Below are 24,958 nucleotides of genomic sequence, written 5' to 3' on the forward strand. Positions count from 1 at the left end.
AAAATTATGTAGACTGTATTTCTTCTATGGTAAAAATTACAGACATTTGCCAAGTGGAAAAATAGATCTCTATATTCAACTCAAGTAAAGAGTATCAAACATCAAGATTTTTCAAAAATAAAGTACTAGGCTATTACCTATCATTCACCCAATACACCTGAAAAACAGACAAAACAATGTCAGACAGCAGCAGTAAGTTTTTAAATAACGTCACAAATCCGATATCTTTGGTAGACAATATCGGACTAATTCTTTTAAAATAATTTTATCAACAATGGACTATATTAGGGTATGTGTCTCAGGATTGACCCCCAAAACATTTCCACTTAAGCGTTCAGTCAAAATAGAAATTGGTTATGGGAGTTCAGGTCTCCTCATGAATCCACTGTGTAACGGGTATCAGAATTCAAGGCTTCTGAGCGTCATCGTTGTTTTCACACAGGCAGCCCATTTTAGGGTTTTGTTTTCCACTAACTGTCTGTTTGACAAATCAGATTTGTGAAAGATTGGTTATAATTGGTAAAAAATAATAAAAGCAGTCTTTACAACCCACTGTGCCATACCATACACCATCCTTTTTCTACCAAGAAGGAACAATAAATTGAAGGCACACTTAACACAGTGGCCCTCATTCATGAAACCTCAGAAAAGATCTCAAATTCGAACGTTAGGAGAGACGATCCTCAAGTGTGGTTCACGAAACTGTCGCATGTGGTCGAAATAAGCGTAGATGTAATCGCAGATTGATAAAGCCGTGGACGCAAGAATGTGCTGATCCTGTCCTTATTTACATATCCCTCGTAATTTATGCGGGTGTGGCGATATAGCAACCTATGAATTGACAGATTTCAACATAATTTATAGCGTGAAACGGCTAATTAACCATTTGTCATTCTCTACAATATAGCCTACGGTAGTGATACAATATTTGATATTGTGGTACGTTTGTATGTGTTATGTTCGTCCTCATCCTATTTTATATTACCTATAATTATAATTGTGGTTGTTGTTGTGAGGCTGTTACAATTGTTTAGCGTGATAATGATGGTCTTATTGCAAATGAAGCATGATCTTATTTCCTGACGTTTACACGGTCTCCGACCAGACGTGCGTTTTATAATCGATAATATTGATGAGTACCAGCTCTGTTGGTGAAATGACCGTAGGAACATTTACAAATTTGATCGTTCACACGTTTCATGAATGTGGGCCAATAATCTTCAAAAATGTGCCCTCAATTTCTTTTCCTCCAATGACCATGTTAAAGGCTGCTAGCTTCCACCATACAGTTTTAAACAATCATACTTTTCAATGTGCAGACCTGAAGTGAAAAATGTTGATTGTAGGAATTGTTAAAATGTCTACTCAGTCACCAAGTTGCCAGACATTGCATAGGCTATGGGTAGGGCCCAGTTCTCCAGCCAAGTGAAAGGTGAGGGAAAAAACACGTGACCCATGCTAAGTATTAGAACATCTTTTCTTAGGAAAATAATTAAAGCTCAAGTTGACTAAAGAAATAAACACCTGATATTGACAATTCAGAATAATTTCTCATGAAGATATTCCCCTGCAGTCTGACAATAACTGTAATAAAATTATATTTGAACACCTCATTTGTGCATATAGATAATCATCACAAGTCAAATTTGAGAAAATATCCACAGTAAGTTTAACCAAATTCTCAAATTCTTGGTAGTGCTTTAATATTGTTTTATTTCTCACCCAAAGCACAAACATGTAAATCTATGCAAACAAGCTCAGTGCGTTGGCATGCATTTGTGCATGTATTTTCATCTTGTGTGTGTTTCGGGTGATAGAAATCTGAATACTCCACTATATTTACAAATTAGACAAATGGCACATTAAGTACAAATAGAATTCTATTCAACGTTATGGCTTGTACAGTACTTGGAAAAAAAACATTTCCAGAATAAAACATGTTCAAGACTATGTATTTAAATATTCACTGCTCGCTGCCCTGACAAGGAGATCTCGTGAAACCAACTGATGCCTTTGTGCTTCTTGATATTGCCTCCCTTTTCCGCTTCATGACGCTTCATTGATTCCCAGTGAGAGACCTGCACTGCTGCTTTAAAATGGCAATCAATTAATCAGTAGGGGAAATGCCAGATGAGCTCATGACCTAAAATGTTAAAAACGCAGTAAATCCCAATTCCAACGTCATTGCCGAGTTGCTTTCTTTCACATGCAACATTTTACTTTTAAAGGTAAAATCTTTAGCCTAATTTGAGGACAGTTGCCACACAACGAAAAAGCCATATCAAATCACCCCACCAAGGGGAGACATTTTGGTGACAAGGAAAATGTCAGTGTCTCAAATGTGCACTCGGCTTTGTGGCTTGAAAAACACTGCTCACCCAGGCCTATCAACATTCTCAAGGGGATACCTTGGGGTGAGAAATATGAACATTTTGAATATAAACATTCCCTTACATTCAAAGTGTTTGTCGGGACAGAAAGTTAAACATTCTGTTAATTCTCCTGAACAGTGTGCCAAGACTGCAGGCGCATACCAAATGTCTCCTTGTTCACTACATACAACCACAGCCCAGGTCAAAGGTAGTGCAGAAAAGAGTGTCATTTGGGACGCGGTCTACACTGACTGCTGGTCCCCTCATGCATCATTTAACAAGTCAATACTCTCCCTGCCGTCGTTCTGAGCAGTGTGCTGTTTAATCAGCCAAGTGGCCCCTCCCAACCAGTTGTTTAAGGCAGAATAATTGCCCTCGTTCCAAACACCACCGCTGTGACGAGAGGGTAAACTCAGGCCAGCTAGCATTAGTCTTTTGCTTGCACCTGTCCCATGATCTTACTGTGTTATTTTCTGTGTTGGTGCCTAAAGCTTTGCGATGGGTAGCCCCTGGATAATGATGGCTGAGTGGCGAGGCAGTAGAGGGGGGGGCTGTGTTGTTGTGTGAGTACTGCTGGGGTGTCAGCTCTGGCTGCACGCAGAAACGAAAGAGCCGGGCCTCCTTTGGTGCACTGCAGTGTTGAGAAGAGGAGGGAATGGAGGGTTGGATGGATGAAACCATAAAAGGATGGAGGAAGGGGGAGACTGCAGTTGGAGGCCTGATACAGGCTCTACATGTCATCCATCGTGGTCAGGGGTGGGGACCGATGCGTAGGTCAAGGACCGAACTATTTCCCCTCACAATTCAAGCTTTCAGTTAATCAGAAACAACTCAATTCCTAATGTAATTGAACACCAATGGTTTTGGGTCGATTTACGGGAACAGTGCCCTAATTGTACAAATGAGCTGGGTCACGTTGTGCTACCGGTGATTGCGTGCAGACTGTCCTTCATATGTCCGATCCAGAGCAGGAAGAAGTGAAGGCATCAGTATAAACCTTTTTTGGCACATAATAAATAGTCATTTGAGATGGCAGTTTCGGCCACAGCAGGATGATGATCACCAGTAGACATAAACACAGGACTGACTGCTTGAGATGTTGCTGTCCGTCAATCCCTACCACTTATGTCCCCCTGGTAGGGAGGATGTGTTTTGCTGGGGGTGGAGTGGGAGATAAAATGCCTTGGTTGGCTGTTAACCTGTGAGATGCCAACTGGAATAGCCAAAATGCTAACTAATGAGGAACATTGGAGATTGCGAACGTTCAGCTCTGTAAATAAAATACCACCCATTGTGAATTTTAGAACTCTAGCTTTGCTACTCACTTCCAATTCGAACCTTCAAATCAAAGCATCAAACCTGAGAAGATGCCTTAACTACCCACCTGAAAAGGATAATGCCAGTTGTTAGCATAGCGTCATGTAGCAAACACTAAATAACACGATCTTTAAGTTCTTAGCGTAGCATTCGAATGCTAACTGTCCAAGCTTATTCGTCATCTGGCGATGAGCCTGGCTAATCCTCTGTGTACCTGGGCCTGGATGGGGCCGTACTCCACCACTTCCCCATCCACCGTGATCACTCCTTTGGGCGAGAAGGGCTCCAGCCGCAGGGCTTTCACCCGGGCATACACCAAATGGGGGCAGTTGTTTTCCAGATGGGTCCCCTTCCCCATTGCCAGGAAGAGCCGCAGCAGGGCCGTGCGGGATATGCCAGCACGGACGTACATCAGGTGGATGATGCTGTCATTGAGCGTAGAGTCTGGTACCGCGTACAGATCCTCGGCCAGGTGAGACTGGTACACGGCTAGCATTAGGACAAAGTCCTCTTCCGGCACTACCACCCAGTCGCTGGGCACTGGCTGGTCGAGAGGCACCAGGAGGGAGTCGGGAAGGCCCTTCTGGGTGGCATTAGGCGGCACAGGCTCCGACGTCTTCATCCTGACGGCGTTGTTGGAGTTGCAGGAGTTGTGGAAGGTGTTTTGACCAACAGAGTCCGAGGGCCGGCAGAGGTCGGAGGGGCAGAAGGTGGAGAACGGCCGTTGGTTTTGCGGAGACTCCCCCCTTGGCTCCGCCTCATCAGCTGGCAGGTATGCCAGGCGGCCCCGGTAGACCCTGAGGGACGCCAGCCTCACCAGGGTGCCCAGGGTGAATCGGGCGGCGCCGACGTGGCGGTACTTTTCGCTCTCTATGTCCACATCAGCCACGAAGCCCCAGGCCACCGAGAGGAAAGAGAAGAGGCGGGTGGGGCCGGAGCTAAGGTGCACCGAAGCCAGGTCCATATGAGACACCAAGCCCTTGCACAGCAGGAAACCACAGCTGACCAGCAGCTCTTCGCTCGACACGGGCTGGGCCCTGTCGGGGGGGGGGAGGGGGGGGGGCAGGCGAGGTGGAGGGAGAAAAAGGGGCAGAGTTAGAGGGAAGTCGACATAATGGGCCCGGACGGGCAGACAACAAAAGACCAGCCCTGGCTGGGATAGGGGGTGGGGCTGAAGGAGGGGCAAAGGTCATGGTACCCCACCCACCCAGCCCCACAAACCCGCTTCCTCCACCCAGCCAGCTGTTGTTTAGCAGCCCAGGCAATTAGGGAATGTCATTTCAGCGGAGCTCCCTTCCACCTGGGTCCCCCCTTGTAGAGAACCATACTGATCCATTGTAGCCTAATTCATTAGTCGAGCACCTCTTGATGTAGCTGTGCAACTTCATTTCATCATGTTTTTAAACCTTGAGTTGACACTGATAAACACTACAAATCTTCACTTTCAAGTCATTTTCTAATGAGCTTTGTTGTTTGTATCTCTATGGGAAACGGATGTGAAGTGTCTCTTCACCAAGAGTAGAGGGGGTCCTTTCAGCTATTAACTATTAGAGCCATCCGGCTAATGCACACCGCCCAAGGCATAACTAACCAGTCTAGCTGCTTTAGCCGACGGCCTAAACTAATCCTGGACCAGGCTGTTTAGTATTGGACAAGCAACGAGTGACAGCAGAATAAACAAAAACACTCGTGATCAGACAGAGCAAACAGATAATGTTCTGGATCCCCCTGCAGGGCAGAGAGAACAAAACACACTGGGTCCTTCTTGTCATTGTGTGGATGACTGACCAGGGTTTCTGTAATATCTGTAATTTGTAAGCTAAGTCAGACAGACATGCTGACAGACCTACGTGCAGTGCGTTACGATGCGCTGAACTGTGTTAAGGCAGCAGAAGGTTTACATTCTGTTTCTTCTGGGGATTGTCTGTAGAGTCGTCCAGGATGTGAGCCATCACGCAGGGCTTCTATAGGGCATGCTTCTTGCCCAACTTCGGCAAGTATATTTGTCACCTAACTGGATACCTCATGCTTTTCTTTGATTCACTGATGAGACACGCAAAACATCTGAGCAATGCATTTCGTGCTGCAATCCATTCATACCTGATCAGTCACACAAAGGAAATAAAAAAAGTATTGGGACAAAGCCATTAGCTAGCTTCCGCCAACTGCCACCTCGTCTGATTAATAACTTAAACCCTGGGAATAACTTATTAATTCCTTAATCACTTATTTTAACCTTTCTTTGAGATGATCACTAATCAGACACACAAAACATCTGAGCAATGGGTGTTGGTCTGCTGCCTACCCAGAGTAGTGGTGTATAGAGGCTGCCAGGGCGTTGCCCGAGCCCCCCGGCAGAATGCCCAGGGGTGTCAGGATGGCCTCCTCCCAGTCCTCCCTCTCCATCAGGCCGTTCACCACCTGCAGGGAAGACCCAGAGACAGGGTCAACCAGACCAATCAGAGTGCGGGTGTCAAACCGATTGATACGCCACACCTGTGAGGTGGATGGATTATCTCGGCTAAGGAGAAGTGCTCACTAACACAGATTTAGACAGATTTGTGAACAATATTTGAGAGAAATAGGCCTTTTGTGTACATAGAGAAAGTCTTAGATCTTGTTGTTCAGCTCATGATAAACGGGAGCAAGTGCTGCGTTTATAGTTTTGTTCATTGTAAATATTACATTCAGTGAATTCCACCTTACCTCAAATAGTAGTCCGTCTCCTGACATGATGACCAAGGCATCCCACTGGGACAGGTCTGCCTCTCTCACCATCTCCCTGGCATGGTTTTGGCGCTCTGAAAGCATACCAGGCAGAATTGTTTGTGTGTGTACTAGTGATGCAGTGTTTTGACTTCAGGGTTATTTCATTGAAGTGCGAGTTGAAAAGCACAGTAGAAAGGAAAACCAATGCTATATGTTATTTTGACTCAGTTTCACACAGAATGATAAACCTGCATTAAAAGCAAACATTTCAGGAAAATCAAGTCAGACATTTCTATGAGGACATTACAAACCACCTATTTTTAACACACCACAAGGGTCCCATATCGTTAGAGCAGAGATGATACATCACCTAGAGGAAATTACGTTAAAGCACTTCATCAAATTGGACTCGGACAATCAACATATTGTACATTTCAACAGATGTAGGATTTCCTGAGTGATGCTGATCCCAGGTCAGCTTTGGGTGTTCCTTGCCTTTGGTTAAAGGATGGACTGTTGCTTCAATGAGGCAGGGCTTTAGTTACAAACTGGATTCTATCAAATTGGGGAGAAAAAACCTGGCAAGGGTAAAATATAAAACAAATGAAAAGACTCATTGGCTTATGTCACAACCAATCAAAATCCACAGCACCTTCCCTATAACTCTCCCCTGTGTGTCTAACCCCAATTTGAAGCCAACCCTCCGCCGTAAGATCTCCTCAAATTAAATGATGACAGATATTTCACTCTGAATGCTTCATATCCCAGGCTCATTGTGTGTAAAAGCCACCTGATGCGAGATCTGTGTTGATGTCTCAATGATCTATTAAGGCTGGTAAAATAATTCCTTGACAAACTCAACGGTTTCCTGTATGTTGGCAGTCACCTTCCAAAAGAAACCCCATCTCCGTGTCCTCTTCCATGCAGCCAACAGAACAATGGGTAGGTTGTCTATGGTATCATGGGTCTATTGTTTCCCTGGGTGTATGCACAACTAAAGAGAGTGTCTCCCTCAGGGGAGGCTTCCGATTACCTGTCTCGAGTCCTAAGCGGCATCCTATTCCCTATATAGTGCCCTTGTTTTGAAGTATTGCACTATGTAGATGATAGGGTTCATTTGGACACAGAATGGTCTGTACTTTCTGTGCCCTCTTGCTGGGCCTGAGAACAAAGTGCACTCAAATGGAGCCTGTGTGTTCTTATCACATGTGAGTGCTCACATGACATTATTTGCCTACGCAAAGCTGGTACACCTTGAATGCATTAATATAATATATAAACTTATCTCACAAACGTGAGTACACCCCTCACATTTTTGTAAATATTTGAGTATATCTTTTCATGTGACAACACCGAAGAATGACACTTTGCCACAATGTAAAGTAGTGAGTGTACAGCTTGTATAACAGTGTCAATTTGCTGTCCCCTCAAAATAACACAACACACAGCCATTAATGTCTAAACTGCTGGCAACAAAAGTGAGTACACAATGTACACAGTGAAAATGTCCAAATTGGGCCCAAAGTGTCAATATTTTATTTGGCCACCATCATTATCCAGCACTGCCTTAACCCTCTTGGGCATGGAGTTCACCAGAGCTTCACAGGTTGCCACTGGAGTCCTCTTCCACTCCTCCATGACAACATCACGGAGCTGGTGGATGTTAGAGTCCTTACGCTCCTCCATCTTCTGTTTGAGGATGCCCCACAGATGCTCAATAGGGTTTAGGTCTGGGGACATGCTTGGCCAGTCCATCACCTTTACCCTCAGCTTCTTTAGCAAGGCAGTGGTCGTCTTGGAGGTGTGTTGGAATAATGCCCTGCGGCCCAGTCTCCGAAGAGAGGGGATCATGCTCTGTTTCAGTATCTCACAGTACATGTTGGCATTCATGGTTCCCTCAATGAACTGTAGCTCCCCTTATGCTGGCAGCACTAATGCAGTTCCAGACCATGACACTCCCACCATCATGCTTGACTGTAGGCAAGACACACTTGTCTTTGTACTCCTCACCTGGTTGCCACCACACACGCTTGACACCATCTGAACCAAATACGTTTATCTTGGTCTCATCAGACCACAAGACATGGTTCCAGTAATCCATGTCCTTAGTCTACTTGTCTTCAGGAAACTGTTTGGGGGCTTTCTTGTGCATCATCTTTAGAAGAGGCTTCCTTCTGGGACAGACCAATTTGATGCAGTTTGTGGTGTATGGTCTGAGCACTGACAGGCTGACCCCCCACCCCTACAATCTCTGGATATGATGCTGAGCACGTGCACTCAACTTCTTTGGTTGACCATGGCGAGGTCTGTCCTTTTAAACCGCTGTATGGTCTTGGCCACCGTGCTGCAGCTCAGTTTCAGGGTCTTTTTATAGCCTAGGCCATCTTTATGTAGAGCAACAATTATTTTTTTCTGATCCTCAGAGAGTTCTTTGCCATGAGGTGCCATGTTGAACTTCCAGTGACCAGTATGAGGGAGTGTGAGAGCAATGACACCAAATTTAACACACCTGCTCCCCATTCACACCTCAGACCTAGTAACACTAACGAGTCACATGACACCGGGGAGGGAACATGGCTAATTGGGCCTAATTTGGACATTTTCACTAAGGGGTGTACTCACTTTTGTTGCCAGTGGTTGAGACATTAATGGCTGTGTGTTGAGTTATTTTGAAAGAACAGCAAATTTACACTGTTATACAAGCTGTACACTCACTACTTTACATTGTAGCAAAGTGTCATTTCTTCAGTGTTGTCATATGAAAAGATATACTAAAATATTTACAAAAATGTGAGGGGTGTACTCACTTTATATATACACACACACACACACACAGATCCACTTCTAAGTCTTGCTGAGCAGGACATGGTGGTATTGACGTTAACCCTTTATCGTTTAGGGTGACAGATAGCAGCTGATGGGGGTGTGTGGGGGAATGCTGGGCGCATTGCAGTACTGTTCAGTGTAGCTTGATCGGCGGGCTCAGCCTGTTCCCAGCTCTGCCGCTCTGCAGACTGAGACCTTACTACACAGCCAGAGTTAATGACAAAGAAACAGTGCCTTATTTCATATTATCCTTTAAAAACTAGAAAAGGAACCAGGAAAGCCTAGTTCGGCCAGCTAGCAATTAAAGTTGTTAGTCCTTACTGGATTTGAACCCAGATCTCCCATATGAGTGGCAGTGTCTTTCACCACTACATCACAGTGATATATAGCAACCTGTAGTAAGTATAGCAACTCAGCATTAGATGTTGTCACATAGTAACATCACGACTAGTTTGAATATTTCGCTAGACACCATTAAGCATTGTTCGAAACTGACTGTTTCTTATGAAGTTTTCCTCCACCACAAATAGCATCTATGAACTGTATGGCTTTTGCCACTGGCCGTTTGAACAGCTTATTAGCCAGTAATAGGCTTACTAGTTTTTATTTCATTAGTGAATGACATTGATACAAACACTATCAATATAGGTGACGATAACTGACTTTTCCGGGAGGGCGGGCATTCACTCAGTAAGAGACTCACTGTTCTTGGCCGACTCCGCTTACGAGGTCTGGCAAAAATAGGATACAAAAGGGCCACAAAAAGCTTTTTACTTTCCAATTTGTTTTAAACATTCATTTCTGTAATCAAAATAATTCCTTTGCTCAACCATCATTACATTTTGGGAAAATCTATAGTGGTGTAAAGAGGCCCTAAGTCACTTCTCTGACACTCCTTTCATGGCGCTGGCCTGCCTGTGGCTGGAGATGGAGAGCGTGTGTGTTTGAGAGACTATACTGTTCTCCACATGGTGTGTGTCTTCAGATGACTATAGATTTCTCTGTACTGCCTGTCAGGGCAGGTTTCAAAGCACTCTTTGTTGCCCCACTAAATACACTATATATTTAGTCTCTGGATAATAATTGAAAGAGGGCACTCTGGATAACCATACTTCCAAGTACAATCCTTTTAGGTACCAAAAACTGTTTCACCTAGAAACAAAAATGGTTCTCTCACGGGGACAGCCGGAGAACCCTTTTGAAACCCTTTTTTTCAGGAGTACTTAGTGAAGTAAATTAGCAGAGAAGGACGAAATAAATGGTCCAGGAGAGCACAAGGCCTGCATGGTGTGTGTGTGTGTGTGTGTATGACTATCCTGTTTTCAATGGCTAGGCTGAATGCCTTTGTGTCTTTGGGACAACAGGGGTTGAGTAGACGTGGCTCGAGTGGTAGGGTACACACCAAGCCTGCTGTTGTGTGTGTGTGTGTGTGTGTGTGTGTAGATGAGTCAAACCAGCTAGGAGCTGGAAGACATATTGTGGCAGCGTTGTCAGCACCCTGGGACAGAACCACAAGAAACCACTCCACTGCCCCGACCGCATGCTCTCAGCCCAGAGGACCGTCCATAGAGAACGGTCCACGGGCTACATAATACCACACTGTACCAAAACCATCTAGAGCTAGGTCAAGCCACTGCCCTGGGAAGACGACATCATGCAACATCTCTGAGCTCTCAAACTGACTCTCAATGGTCGACCACTGTCTGGCTTCCTCTGTCCACTATGGGCCACATGACATTCTCTGATTGGTTCTGAAACCGACCCAGCTCGTTGGAGCCTACACGGGTCACAACTGGGGTTTGTCTTACTAGAAAGGGCCGACAAATTCTGGTAGCTTTCCAAAAACACGACATGATTCCGTACTGTATTTCCCACTTTTTCTGCTAGATCCGGGGTGTATTCCAACCTGGATTTCTGGAAAACCTCTAGATTTTAGAAAAGTAACAGTGCAAACCCTACACTGGGAAGATGGGGTTTTCAAACATCCTGCCAGAGATGCTTTCCTTCTGTTAGGTGGCTTCCTCTTTGAGCTGACATTTAGGTGAGAAGGCAACAGGAAAAACGACAATAACGTATCCTTTTTATTAGCCTGCAGTGGCTCCCTCACCTCTTTCTCTCTCCTCCATCTGTGCTCGACTCCTGTTCTGTTGAAAACAATGGGGGAAAATGGAAAGGCAGCAGAAAGGGAGGACTTGGGGCCGTTGTCTCATGTATCAGATACAGGGGCACCGAAATGGAACAACCATGACTTCAGGAGTTGATTACGAATGAGTGTAGACTGCAGACTCGTTTAATTGTGCCATTCCTTAAAGGGAGGGTGGGGGGGACGGGGGGGGGGGCGACACACACAACAAGGCGGGAAGGGAGAATGTGACAAGAGAGGAGAGAAGAAAAAGGGTGAGAGCAAATGTGTGAGAGAGAGAATGAAGCAGAAAGAAAGGTCAAAGGAGAGAGAGAGAGAGAGAGAGACAGCTGAGAGACCCTCATGCCAACCTCTCTTCATGGCCGACTGCTCCCTCTCTCTCCAGGCTCTGGACTCATCCCGACCTCCCTCTGGCTCCGCCACACAACCACGGCTCTCATAATGGGCCTGTCGCCTCTCATTAGCATCCCCATGCTAACTGTCTGACAGGCTAGCAGGCTTTGGCTTCACAGAGAGCCACTGGTAATGTTTTTCTTTTTCGCATTATCCTTTCCCAGTACAGTTCCTGTTAATGCATAGCCAGGGCTGCAGGATGTTTGATGGATTACCATGACAATGGCATGAGGTGGCGAGACCCATTGCCCTGGGTAATTCCCAAACCCTTTCGTCTAGTTTGAAAATATTTAGTTACGTTTCGGTGAACATTAAGAAGACTGCTCTCTTGGTCTCTCTCACTCTCTTAGTTTTAAGTAAAGGTTTAAAATTCTGTCCTATCTGACGCTGTTGTGATTGAACAGTGAAAGTGGAGAGCAAATCAGTAGACTGAAAGGAAAGGCCTGATCTCAGATTTATAGGCGTTGTTATTCCAGCAGTGACCAAAGGAGTTTCGAACTGACCTGGGAACAGGCTGGAAATGCAGGCCCAGACAGCATACACATTATGGTAACTACCACATCAAAACGGCTTGGAAGTCATATCAACTCATGAAAACACACATCATGATTATTACCCCATCAATTTGGCCTATAACATACAATCATGGTGAACCAGAGTCACAGAGATTTGTTGAAATTCATAAAACATGACCCAAGCGTTCGATATATGTGGACAGATTAATGCCTGTGACAGATAGCCATAAAAACATGGCAGAGGATTTACACCCATGGGGTGAGGGAAGTAGACAAAGAAGAACAGGGGGGGGGGGGGGGGTTTGGGGGCCAGCTGCTCCAGACCATCGGCGGTGAAAGATGTGCCCTGAAGGATGCTTTCAGTTTAAACGGCAGCGTTCTCGAGCGTGTGTGTGCCTGCGCGTTGGCGTCCTCCGGGGCCTGAACTCACCGGTAACGACCAGAGTGTACGAGACCCCGGCCTCGTTGAGCATGCGCTGGACGTGGCTGGTGAAGAGGCTGAGTGCCTGGCCTTTTCCACTGTGGGGGTTCACCAGTAGCATGGCCCTGCAGGGACGCCGCACCTCGCTGTACACAACCCCTGGAACAAAGACAGACAGGACCACATCACTGGTAAGAGAACGTATAGGCAGGAGTACGCACGCACAAATACACAACCTACTGACAGGATGTTAATATTAGATCAGATTCAACTTTACCGATGCCAATTCTAAATGGCATTCTAGATGGGCAGGGGGGGTATGGTAAGTGATGGGTCGAAAAGTTCACAGAGTTCTCTGGGTCACAGAGCTCAACAGGGTTACAGTAGATAGGAGGAAACTGTTCCTGAGCCTGCTGGTGCTGGAACCAAGAGACCTGTACCGCCTGCCTGATCTTAGGGGGGCAAAAAGTTTGTGGCGTGGGTGTGCAGGGTCCCCGCTGATCCTGCGTGCCCTGGGCGCACACCGCTTGTGCTGGATGTCTACGGTGGCAGGAAGCTGGGCACCAGTGATGTATGAATGTATGAATATATGAATTTGTGAATGTATGAATTTGTGAATGTATGAATGTGTAGGTCGGCAGAGAAGTATGATATGATGCTAGTTCATGCAGACAAGATTTATAAACAAATGGTATGCAGTTATTCAGTCTATGGGACTGGACTGCAGTAGTACCGTAGTATGCTACAGCAACAGGATAGGACGAAGAGGTTGACCTTTGATGATGACACAATTATGACCATTTAAGGGCATGGCAAGCCCTGACGCTCTGGCACCTACTGGGCATGCTCAGATGTGATTGTTAAGGGGACACGCATCTGTTCAGACCGACCACACCAGGCCAAAACAAACAGACAGCAACATCTAGTATCATGATTCATTAGTCACAATAATGATTCTAGAAATGCAGCCATGGCATGGGCGGAACAAAAGAACCACTATGGGGAAATGAACACAATGAATAATGCCAGTTGAATTCCAGAGAAACCAGACTGTTAACGGGCTTTCACTGTTTGTTTGGGTCCGTGCTTTTTTGGTTTTGTCTAAATGTGTCATGTGCCAATGACATACGTTGTCTGTCGGATGAAGTCTCTCACAGATGAAACTTTTTTTGATAAGGTAGTTATCAAAAAAGGTAGTTGGTTCTGGAAAGACTCCTGACCCTAACCACTGCATCTCGCTGACAAAAAAACGTTAGACTTTCATTCACAGCCGGGTTCACAGCGAACGAATGGGCAGAGGGGCTGACAGGAAGTGTCAATGGGTCCGCATGGGACATGCCTTGTAGGTAATGATGATAAGGCAGAAAAAGGGCATGTTTGGGGCCCAAGCCAGCTGGACCCGTGCCAGACGATTTCTGGGGCAATGCCCAGGCGTCCCCCTCTTCTCAGGACCTCAGTGCTTGTTGGGAGGGGTCCGTGATACATTGGAAACGTCAGCCAAAAGGAAAAAGGGGAAAATGAAAATCCAATTTGGTATATATTAAAAGGTGAACATAAATTCAACCAAATTAAACGTAAGTAGTATTCCCCTAATTTGGTTAAACTGTGCGTTCCATCTGGGACTTCTATTTCTGCTGACGTCATGAATTCATGACATTAACTATGAAGGCTACCTAGGAAACGTAACCAAATGAATCTTTTGTTATCAAACACTGAGTCACTTTAAAAGGCTGGCAACACGGCAGGTCAAGCAGGCACTCCGTTCCATATTACATCCTGTTTCACTACGTCAGGTCCTGTGTGCTCAATTACGCCCTACTCCCTTTATAGTGCACTGCTTTTGACCGGAGCATGAGGTAGTTGTACACTACAAAGGGACTAGGGTGTCACTGGAAAGCACTAGAATAACACTGAAAGGTGTTGAGTGGAGACACTGCTAGCGAGGTGGTATCAATGCCTTGTGTGGCCATTCCTCCCTTCCTCTCCCTCCCCTCTCCCCCTTTGGGAGATCTGTCTAGGAGGCAAGGAGAGACAGGGCTGCTAACACCACATTCCCCCATCTCACCTCCTTTAGACAGCCCACGGTCTTTCTTTAACTAATTGGTTCTTTGGACCAATCAAATCAGCCCTACAAATCTGAGCCGATTTGCCAAATGCCCAGTAATTGGTAGGTTTGTTTGGCTCAATCTGTCAGACTGCCACACTCCGTTCCATATTACATCCTGTTTCACTACATCAAAAATCTGCGTTCTCAATTATGCCCTACTCCCTTTATAGTGCACTGCTTTTGACCGGAGCTTGAGGTACACCCTATTCCCTACAAAGGGTATAGGCTGTCACAGGAAAGCACTAGAATAACACTGAAAGGTGGTGAGTGGTGACACTGCTAGCAAGCTGGTTTTTCCCGACTTGTAATGCTGTGCCCTGCGATGCACATTGACAGTAGACAGTCGTTTAGAAAAACAGAACCTGCCAATTAGGTTTGATGTTGGCGGATGACCTCATTCAGGAAACATCCAAAGCACTGTCCTCACACTCCACCCATAGTCATTCCAACCCTGCCACCAAACTTGTTCAGCTCACTTTGCTTCCCTTCCAGGACTGAAACACTCAAGTACACAAGAATGGTTTAGAATAGACAAGGAAATGTAAAGGCTGGCCAGATGCCGTGACGGAGTTCTTCAGTCAATTCTGAGGAAAAGTTATGTTAAATGGCCGCCATAACCACACACGTGCGTACACTAATAATTATAATAGGACCAGTCTGCTTCCTTTGTTCACACATAAATAGATTCCAAAGTAAAAGTCACTTTTTGTAGTGGAAAGTGTCTGCTAAATGATTAATGTGTGAATGTGGTGCGGTTATCCTTCAATACTGATATCCATTAAAACTGTAACGAAAGACAGAAAAACAACAAATGCACTGATGTAGAAAGGTAAACATGGCAATGATTAGGGTTGATTGTATCCAAACCTATTACTACAGAACTGTTGTGACAGAAAAGAAAAATCCCAAAGAAACGCTTGTTCTCCGAGCGACATTCCAACTAAATCCATTAAAACTATAATTACAAGTAGCTGTACAATTAAAACAGGAAATTGAACAATTTGTATTTAAATATAATGAAATAACTACTCAGCTATTCAACCAGTTAGTTGAAATGAAAGGGAAAGGTTTCCGGCTTACAGCGCTATTTTAGAATAGCAAACTTGCACAGCATTGAGTGGAGCTCTGTTTCAGCTCAAGCGGTTGTATGTTCATTGACTGACAGTGGAACCGTCCTGGCTGTCATTATCTGTACCTTACCGTATCTCACCAAGACAAGCACACAAAGCTGAGGACTGTACACACAGCAGTGTGTTTGAGCGAGTAAACAGACCTGCTACAAACCAGACTTGACCAACACCAGAGAGTGTGTTGGAGATGCCTTGTAGTGGCTGGTTTTACTGACAAATACTGTGACAGAATGGAGAAAAAAGGGCATACAGAGAAAGCAAGGAGAGGGGGTAGAGACCGAATTTAAAGAAAAGGTGAGCAAGAAAGCAATTACATTTTGGAGAAAGTGAAGCATGGACTGGAAGTCAGAGGCAAGAACCATCGTGAGAAGGGGGGGGGGGGGGTCTCACCACTGCCTGTCAATCCGTTCCTGAGCGGTGTCTCTTGGGTATTTTCAGCAGTGGGGTGAGATGGTTGGAAGAAAACTGAGTCTGAAATAAAACCCTTCAACCTTGTAGTTCTATGAACTAAAACGGACATCAGACAAGGCTGTCGCATTTGATACTTTAATTATATTACCCAGATATATTTAATTAAAGACTTGCAGCTTAAATTGCCAGTAAACATGCAAGTCAACATAAAGGTAGTAAGCCTTTAAGCCTTTCAAAATAAAGCTGTGTGAAGGAAGCTGGCTACCCGCTATGAAAACCCACAACCACATAGACTGTAATAGATTGTGTTGGCTGATGTGGAAGTATCATTAGCATAACAGAAAACATCATAAAAATAAAATCATAGCAAGTTGTGAGCAGACAATTCACTTTTTTCATCGCTAAAAACAACGTGCTTCAGCGCTCATTCAATGAGTTGTAGTTTACGGGAAGCTGTGGGAAAACTGATAGGAAATAGTTTCAGCATTGCATCATCAAAATAAATGATGTTTTTCTGATTAACTTCATATTTTGATTTGATTCAGTGTGTGTGTGTGTGTGTGTGCGTGCGTGCTGTATTTTCCTCTCTGTTATCTTCACCGAGTGGCCTTCAGAAGAGAGGCTTAGTCAAGGCTCATTTCGATAAACGTCTAAAACGAAAAGGAATACAGACTCACCGCCGGGTGAGTGAAATGAACACACATTTTAGGATTTCCAATTGGGGACCCAAAAAAAGTATGCATTTCTTTAACCCTTAACCTAACCCTTGACCCCAACCTACTAATTCTCGTCCCAAACCTAAATGTAACTAAATCTCACTCCCACCTCATTCCTGTAACTAAACCTCGACTCCCATGGATTTAATAGCGTTTTTTCAAACCCTATCTTCACAGGGATTTCACAAGAGTTTTTGGTACGCACTTTCTCTCTCTTTCTCTTCTGCTCAGAAGTAGAAGAACTGATCTGAACAAATGAAGACAACAACATGCTACTATTTTAAAGAAAAACTAGAAGTAAACCATGTCCAATAGCACTGGGAATAATCCATCACCATATTCATGGTGTAAATCTGTGGTCTGTGGATCTGTTTCACCAGTATTGGTAATATTTGATATACCTGAAAACTATATTATTTTACCCTATCAACTCCAACTCAACAAAAAACATTATGACTGTATATTCAACATTTATTTATGTGCAATAATATTCAACATTTCTGTAAATGGGAATTGCAATATATATTGTCGTCCCTGTAAATTACCTGTTTTGTAAAAAACAGTGTTGACTGCCCTTTCTGGTGCCTCCAATTGAATCCCACAGAGGGCAATGCTATTGTTGTTGTAGTAAGATTGTACAACAGCTAACTTCTACCCATCCTTAGAAGTAGCTTCACACAGCCATGAATGTATTGCATAGAAAGAAATACTTGACTGCAAAAGAATTTCAATAGCTTACATTTGTAATTGATAATATAAAACAACTGCCAGTACCTCAGTCATAAGCTCCCTGTTTTTGTGCCGTTAGTGTGATAGGAAGATCAATCTACAGAAGGAAGGCATTTTCCTTCTAGGTTCCCTGCATTGTTAACATGGCTGCAAAATAGGATACAATGCGGTTGATTGACCTCAGTCCACATTCAATTGCCACCCTGTCAGGTTCCACAGGAAAGTGTCTCTTGTTTAAGGTCACATATATACCAATCCCAGATTTTCCCTTTAAAGTTGGATTTTTTGCAATGAAGCCTTTAAACTGCTTCCCCAAAGATAAACATCTGGAGAAATGTTTTATGTACAGATTTCCTGCACTTGCGTCTTTTCTTGAATTTTTTTGAAAATATATATGTACTTTACTAAAGATCCAGAAGCTCCTATCCATGTACTTCCTCTCTAGCCTATATGCTCTTTATGGAGTAGTCTACCTTGTCTTATCAGCTGTTTTCTTATCTGCTGCTGATTTACTCTCTCCTTTCACATTTTTCATCCGCTGCTCTGATTGGGTTGAGCTGCTAATGTGGCCCACTTCTCTTCATAGAGTAAAAATCTGCATAAAACAAACAGGCCACGCCAAATACATAGAGGGAAAAAGCTCACCAGATAACGGAATGTCTGTTTGTGTTTGACAACTCCAATTTAGACGTAAACCGTGCCCCAGGTAGCTGGACAGTTTTCACATGAGGAACAATGGAATGCCCATCTAGGGTACACTGGGGTTAAGGCCCGACTGCAGTATGTGTGTAACCCACTTTACGGGGAAGGACCCCGGTTTCAGGTTTACTGGGGAGATGGCAGCACGGTGTTGTCTGGAATATCATTGTGAACCGAGTGCCCCATGTTGTCGATGGGGTCATGGTATGGGCAGGCCTGGGCTACGGACGACAAACACCATGACATGTTACAAACTACAGTTTGAATGCACAGAGATACCATGAGAAAATCCCACCGTCATGCCGTTCGCCTCCTGTTTCAGCATGATGATGCACCGCGAGGAGCGGTCCCTGGAAGCAGAAATGTTCTTCCATGGCCCGCCTATTCGCCAGACGTGTCACCCTTGGAGTGCGTTTGGGACTTGTCCGGAGCTGCGTGTATGACATGAATTGACACGGCATTGAAGAGAAGTGGGACAACATCCCACAGGTCACTATTGACAGCCTGTTCTTTGAAATTGTTGCATGTTAAATTTTTTGTTGTTTGCTTGATAAAGGTCTTAAATGATATATGGCCAAATACTGATTCGGATATAAAAACAGTTCTGGTACTATTAGATCTCTGTGCTGCATTTGACACTGTGGATCACAGAACACTATCAGAATACATTTCTGATATGTTTGAAGATTATAAACCGAGCAGGGCTCTTAGATCCATGAACTCAGGTCAGCTAAACAAGGCGAAGCTGCACATAGCTGTTATGCTGCATACAACGGGAATAAACTACCAGAAGATCTTAGACGTGCCTCAAACATATCCATTTTTAAATCCAGGTTAAAAACACTTCTCTTTTCACATGCTTATGACTGAGCACTTAAACTTAACAACACTGTTAGTTTTAAAGCTTCCTCATGGAATCTACCATTTACGTTTTTATTCTGTTTCTATTTTCTTATTTTATGTAAATTGTTTTTTATTATTAAGGTGGTTAGAGTCCCCCTTGTTTTATTATTGTTGTCAAGCACATTGAATTTCCTATTTGATGTTTTTATTCTGGTATTTGCTTTTTATTCTATAGTATTTGTATATTTTTCTTTATTATTTCTAAAGCACATTGAATTGCTTCTGCGTATGAATTGTGCTATATAAATAAACTTGCTGACTTGCTTGCTTGTTTAGAACATGACCCTGATATGTGCAGAAGCTGCAGTATCTTAAGTGAAGGTGATTTTATTTTTGCTACAGTTCAAAGAACAGTCTATATACCGGAGTCCATCCAGTATGAAAAGTCTGAGGCAGTTGAGCGAGCCAATGCTAAGTAGCAATTGCTGTCCCAAAAAAACAAACAAACAGATAAATATCTCATACTAGTGATGCGCAGGGTGACTCCTATCCCACAGGCCCTGCGGTTATATCTGGCTATAGCCAGTATTTGCCTGGTTTTGTTATTCATCTCAGACGTTTACAAAGCGATTAAGATAACATGACAAATATACTTGTGTCCCTTTCTTGACATAGTTTTGCTCATCAGGAAAGTAGGCTTACAGGGCGATTCACGTGTGAACTGTATGTTACAGCCTATATTTGGGTTGGATGCAGACTTCAGAATCCTTCTGCATCCATATAGTTGACAGTTGTGAATGGGTTATAAGGAGTTGAGGGAGGATGTGGTAGAAAAAACAGCTGACCTGCACATCTCTAAATCAGACCATTTGCCATCACATTCAAAATGCAGCTCAAATGCATCCTGTGTCCTTTAACCATCCTTGAAATCTCTCTAGAATTTGGAGTCCAATTCTAACAGATTCAATTAATTGGACATGATTTAGAAAAGCACATATGATTATATCCCCTACCACAGTGCATGTCAGAACAAAAACCAAGCCATGAAGTCCAACGGACTCCCCCTAGACCTACCATATTTGTGTTGAGGCATAGATTTGGTAAAGGTTCCTTATAAATGTCTAAAGCATTGACAGTTCCCAGGAGCACAGTGGGTTCCAACATTGTGAAATGGAAGAGGTTTGGAACCAAAACCTTCCTAGAGCAGATCGTCCAACCAAACTAACAGGGTAAGAAGGGCCTCGTTCGGGGAGGTGACCAAGAACCCAGCGGCCGCCGCTTCAGAGTTTCACGGCAGAGATGGGAGATCAGGCCAGAAGGACAACCGCCTCAACCGCCTCAATCTGGCTTCACGGTGGAGTGGCCTCTTAAACTATCCCTTGATGTTGGAGTGTTGTCAGCACCAGTGCAATATTTTAGCTGATCAAATTATGTGTTGGAAACAGTGTGTATATATGACTTCACACAATGAGAGTTTACATATCTACAGACAAAGATAGAGACAACGACATGACCCACTTATTACATTGCCGGAACCTTGTTTTTGTTTAGCCCGCTTGAGTAGAAAGGTATTGTGTTGTAAAACAGGTTTGTTATCCACACCTGAGGAGACACAACAGGCCATTCTGCAAGCACAATTACATTGTAGAGTTAAGTACTGCACCATCCCGTCCCGCTCAACACAAGAGTGTAGGACTGCAACATAATTACATCTTGGTAAAAATACATTTGTAAATCAAAAAGTCGCATCTGGGCCACTGCCTCACAATCCAGTATACTAAGGAGGGGACTGAAATGTTTGTGAGCTTTTTTCTTTTAACAAAGCATGAGATTGCTTTGTTCTGAAACGTCTAATTATAGTAGGTACATTATTCCCACTTGAGCAAGTATAGAAGTTACCCAAAAAGCACTCAAAAATGTTTTTCTAGGCCTATTGTCATTTTATTATCATGTTCCCCACTATTTCTCTGTATTACTCCATTGTCATTTGATACTGCTTTGTTTTATTCTAGGCGGTTAAATGTTGCTCAATTTAGATTATGTTGCAGTTACTGTAATTCCATTGCCAGTTAGCCCAGTCGTATTGTTTAATAAATTTTTCATAAGTTAGAAGGTTGAATGACATGATAGATGAGACGAACTTGTCCCGCGGCAGCAGACTACCTAAAACCACCTCTTCTGTGTGAACTAGACACCCAAACGAAGTTCATTAATAAAATATGTACGTAATGAACACGCACAAACTCATTAACAATCACTCCTAAGATGACAAAAAATTTAAAAATGGTATTACGTTGACTTTCCCGTAACTCTCACCATTTCTCGGATGATTTTGTAGAACAGAGCTCTCGCGGATTGTGCGAGCCCATTTCTCTGCCTCCTCCAGGTTCGCGCACAGGTCGTGGACCAAGTCTACACGAAAGCACCTTTCCACCCGCTGCCTGGCCACTCCAGAGCTCATCCACCGCCTTTTAAACGGGTAGAAATACGCAGAGAAGTACGCACCAGAGTCGGTGTTGTCATCTGCCCTGAAAGCCCGGGAGCCCACACAGTCCCTTAAGTTGAAAACCACCTTGCTCCGTTCCAGAGGTGCCGAAGTTATCTTCTGAATGGTGAGGTCCCTCTCGGTTAAACTCAAGGCATACCTCACCTTTCGGTTGCCGGTGGAGGTGAATTCCCCGTATCGCAGAACCTCGCTCATACCGTTGCGATAAGGAGGGTCCGGTTCGGTTATCTTCGTATCCATCCTGCTCTCATATACGGAGGAAGGGGCACGATCCGCAGACCGGCTTTCTGTGGATAGGGAAACGCATACAGTCATAGGCCGCTGAGGAAACAAACGGTTGGCAGCGCTAGCGACTGCGACTGTCTACATGATTCTTTCAGCTGCGGCGTGGTTGTTGAAATACTATTAAAGGAATAGTTCACTAATTTACAAGTTTAGGTTTCTCTCCCTGAAAGTAGTCTTTGGGCCGTAAACCATTTGTCAGTTGTCACTGAACAGTCATTAGCCTAGCTATTCAGTTAAATTGTAAGGATTAACACCTCCGCTGGTTCGGTTAGGTGCTACTATAATGGTAGCTGATGTGCAGTCCTGCGTTCATTTTAAACGAATCTTTTTAGTGACTCAGGACTCACGAATCCTTTTTTCTACTGACTCGTTCAAATTTATATTTCATTCGAACGTTTGATAGCGGATTACTACAATATGGTCCCTTGCTTCACACCCGGTCCTCCAGCTCAGTTATCCGATCAACTTCTATGTACATTCGCAGAGAAAAATAGATCAAGACAGGAACATCATAAAGACATTTTTATAACGGATAACTGAACGCAGACTATAATAATGAATATAGTTAGTTGATTACTGATGCCATGAAAAAAAGATGAAAACAAGCACAGAGCCGCTGCCTTTGCCTAATTAAAAAAGACTTGTGAAAGACTGACTCGTTCAGTTTAATCGTTCAATTGAACGGTTGTTTCGTTCATTTGAACGACTAGCGGAGTTCAACCCAACCACATAATACGCTGTTAGTTTAAGAAAAATAGATCAAGACAATAGCATAATAAATACATGTTTGTAACAGATGGACACATGGTAGGTCTAAAATAATTAATGTAGTAGTTGATCTTTTATTGTAATGATGAAAACAGATAAAATCATACACTGAGCCTTTGCCTAAGTAAAAATACTCGTGAACGACTGACTCGGTCAGTTTTATCGTTCGGTAGTTTTCGTTCAGTTGTTTTGTTCTACCCGTTCAAAGGTTGTTTTGTTCATTTGAACAACTGGCAGTTGAGGTCTACCTTAACACGGAATACGCTGTTATAGTTTTACATTTGCAAAGAAAAATAGATCAAGACAGTAGCATTATAAAGAAATGTTTATAGGCATTACTGACTCATATGAACGAAATGATTAAAGGCTAAAGTCAGCTGAGGTTTGTAATGGCTGTTACAGTTTTATCATAGTTTCTTTTAGACCTCTTCCAGAATGAGTGGCCATTTAAAATCAAGTTGTAAAATAGTGTATTAGTCCTTTAAGCAATTATTGCCTTTTGAAAATTATTTGCTGGACGCTTCCTAGTAATAAAATCTAGGAACAGCAGTTGAATCATTGCGAATGCCCGTCAGTACCTAAGATGCTCTCCTAAAGAAGAAAAAAAGAAAATTGCCAAGGAATGCAGTACTGACATATTTATATTAGGCTCAAGTGTTTGACTGTTGTGTATTATTCCGAAAGAATATAGTCTACACGGGCTTGTCTTTTACAAGGGCAACAAGAGGGCAGGAAATGGGGAGCGGAAAAGTGTAGAGCAAAGCACACTTGGCATATCATTCGAATCTCAGGGGAAATGCCAAATTGATCTAGACTAGTCTGAAATAGTACAAAAACTGTGTCTGCGTCCAGCTTAGGAAACTGACATAGGCTACTATGAAAACATTACATACATAAAACTGAGCTGCTACAGTATATGTGACTAGAAACAGAATTTCCCCAGCCCTTACAATCTTTGTAGATAAACAGCGGTCCAACTGTCCTATCTTCTACTAATTGGAGTATTGTTTTGATACCGAGTTGTTACATTCATAGCATGTTCATTAGCAGCCTAAGCTCAAACCAATTTGTAATTTATTTACTTTTCTGTTTTTAAAATATTTTTGATAAACGTAGATTTTGATAACATTAGGTTTTATTGCATATTTGTTATTTCTGAGTCACAGATTTGCAGGTAGTCACATATTGGCTAAATCCTGAATGAACACGTTCTTGGAGCTATTTGCACAACTGTCCCAAAACACAGGGTGCGAACGTAACGTGGGCTGTGACTAATTAGACTCTCCATTGGCCCCTTTCAGTAAGTAAGCAATGATGCAGCCACGGTGAGATAAGTCAAAACTCTCAAAGGGATAGTTCAACCTAGATTCATATTTGGGTGAAATTTCTCTTACCCTGACTTGTTTTTGGAGGACATTGGAGTCATTTTTCACAGCAAGCCATTATTCCCAGCCTGTAATTAGCACAAGTAGCATTGTCCAAATTAATTTGAACCTGGGTTTGCCGGAGCTACAAAGGCTGCATTGCAAGTGGAACCAAACTTAAAAATCACATCAAACTAAATTCAGTCATCTGTTGCGCTAGCATTGATTCTTTTGACTGCATACTGATGAAACCCCAGGCGGATTTTGGTGACTTCAAACTGGCTCTATGCAAACTACTTTCTGTAGCCACCACACACAGACTGTTATTTCACAATGAGGTCATCGGTGGCTAGTGAATGCTAAGTGGTTGTTTTGGGGTTGTTCACAAAGTTATGCAAAACGTCCACTTCCTGAAAAAGAAAAACATGTACTGATACCATGTGTGAACAAAACTGACTGGTGAACATAAGAGGTATTATAGGAAGTATCGCTGACAGGTTCTTTGAGGTAAACAACTGCGCTAGTCTTAGTTTGTTTTGGAGTAGGTTTCCGCTTGCAATGCAACTGTTGTTGCTCGGGACTATGACTACTATGTCCAACTATCCCTTTAGGAGGAGCTTTATTTGAGATTTCCCGCAATTCCGGTGTGGCTGTAGGCATGCATTCGTTTATGCTGAAATTCAAGACTACACACAGGTAATTGC

At 43.5% G+C, this 24,958-nt stretch overlaps 1 protein-coding gene across 5 annotated transcripts; it reads right to left on the bottom strand.

The window, feature by feature from the left end:
* Positions 1 to 88: 88 nt before the first annotated feature.
* LOC105021624 (sphingosine kinase 1) lies at positions 89 to 24,510 on the bottom strand. 5 transcript variants are annotated; one of them, XM_034294010.1, is made up of 6 exons: positions 24,285 to 24,510; positions 21,648 to 22,124; positions 12,706 to 12,855; positions 6,396 to 6,490; positions 5,995 to 6,110; positions 89 to 4,726 (listed from the first exon to the last, which is right to left on the bottom strand). In XM_034294010.1, exons 2-6 carry the CDS (start codon positions 22,075 to 22,077, stop codon positions 3,868 to 3,870), a joined length of 1,650 nt encoding a protein of 549 aa, XP_034149901.1. In that variant the 5' UTR covers positions 22,078 to 22,124; positions 24,285 to 24,510; the 3' UTR covers positions 89 to 3,867. The 5 variants fall into 5 exon arrangements, with proteins under 5 accessions (XP_034149901.1, XP_034149903.1, XP_034149902.1 ...); XM_034294012.1 differs by lacking the exon at positions 24,285 to 24,510 and having other exon boundaries at positions 21,648 to 21,854; positions 21,982 to 22,380; XM_034294011.1 differs by lacking the exon at positions 24,285 to 24,510 and having other exon boundaries at positions 21,648 to 21,859; positions 21,982 to 22,380.
* Positions 24,511 to 24,958: the final 448 nt, after the last annotated feature.

The sequence above is a fragment of the Esox lucius genome, chromosome 9 (assembly GCF_011004845.1).
Source record: "Esox lucius isolate fEsoLuc1 chromosome 9, fEsoLuc1.pri, whole genome shotgun sequence".
NCBI classification, from domain to species: domain Eukaryota; kingdom Metazoa; phylum Chordata; class Actinopteri; order Esociformes; family Esocidae; genus Esox; species Esox lucius.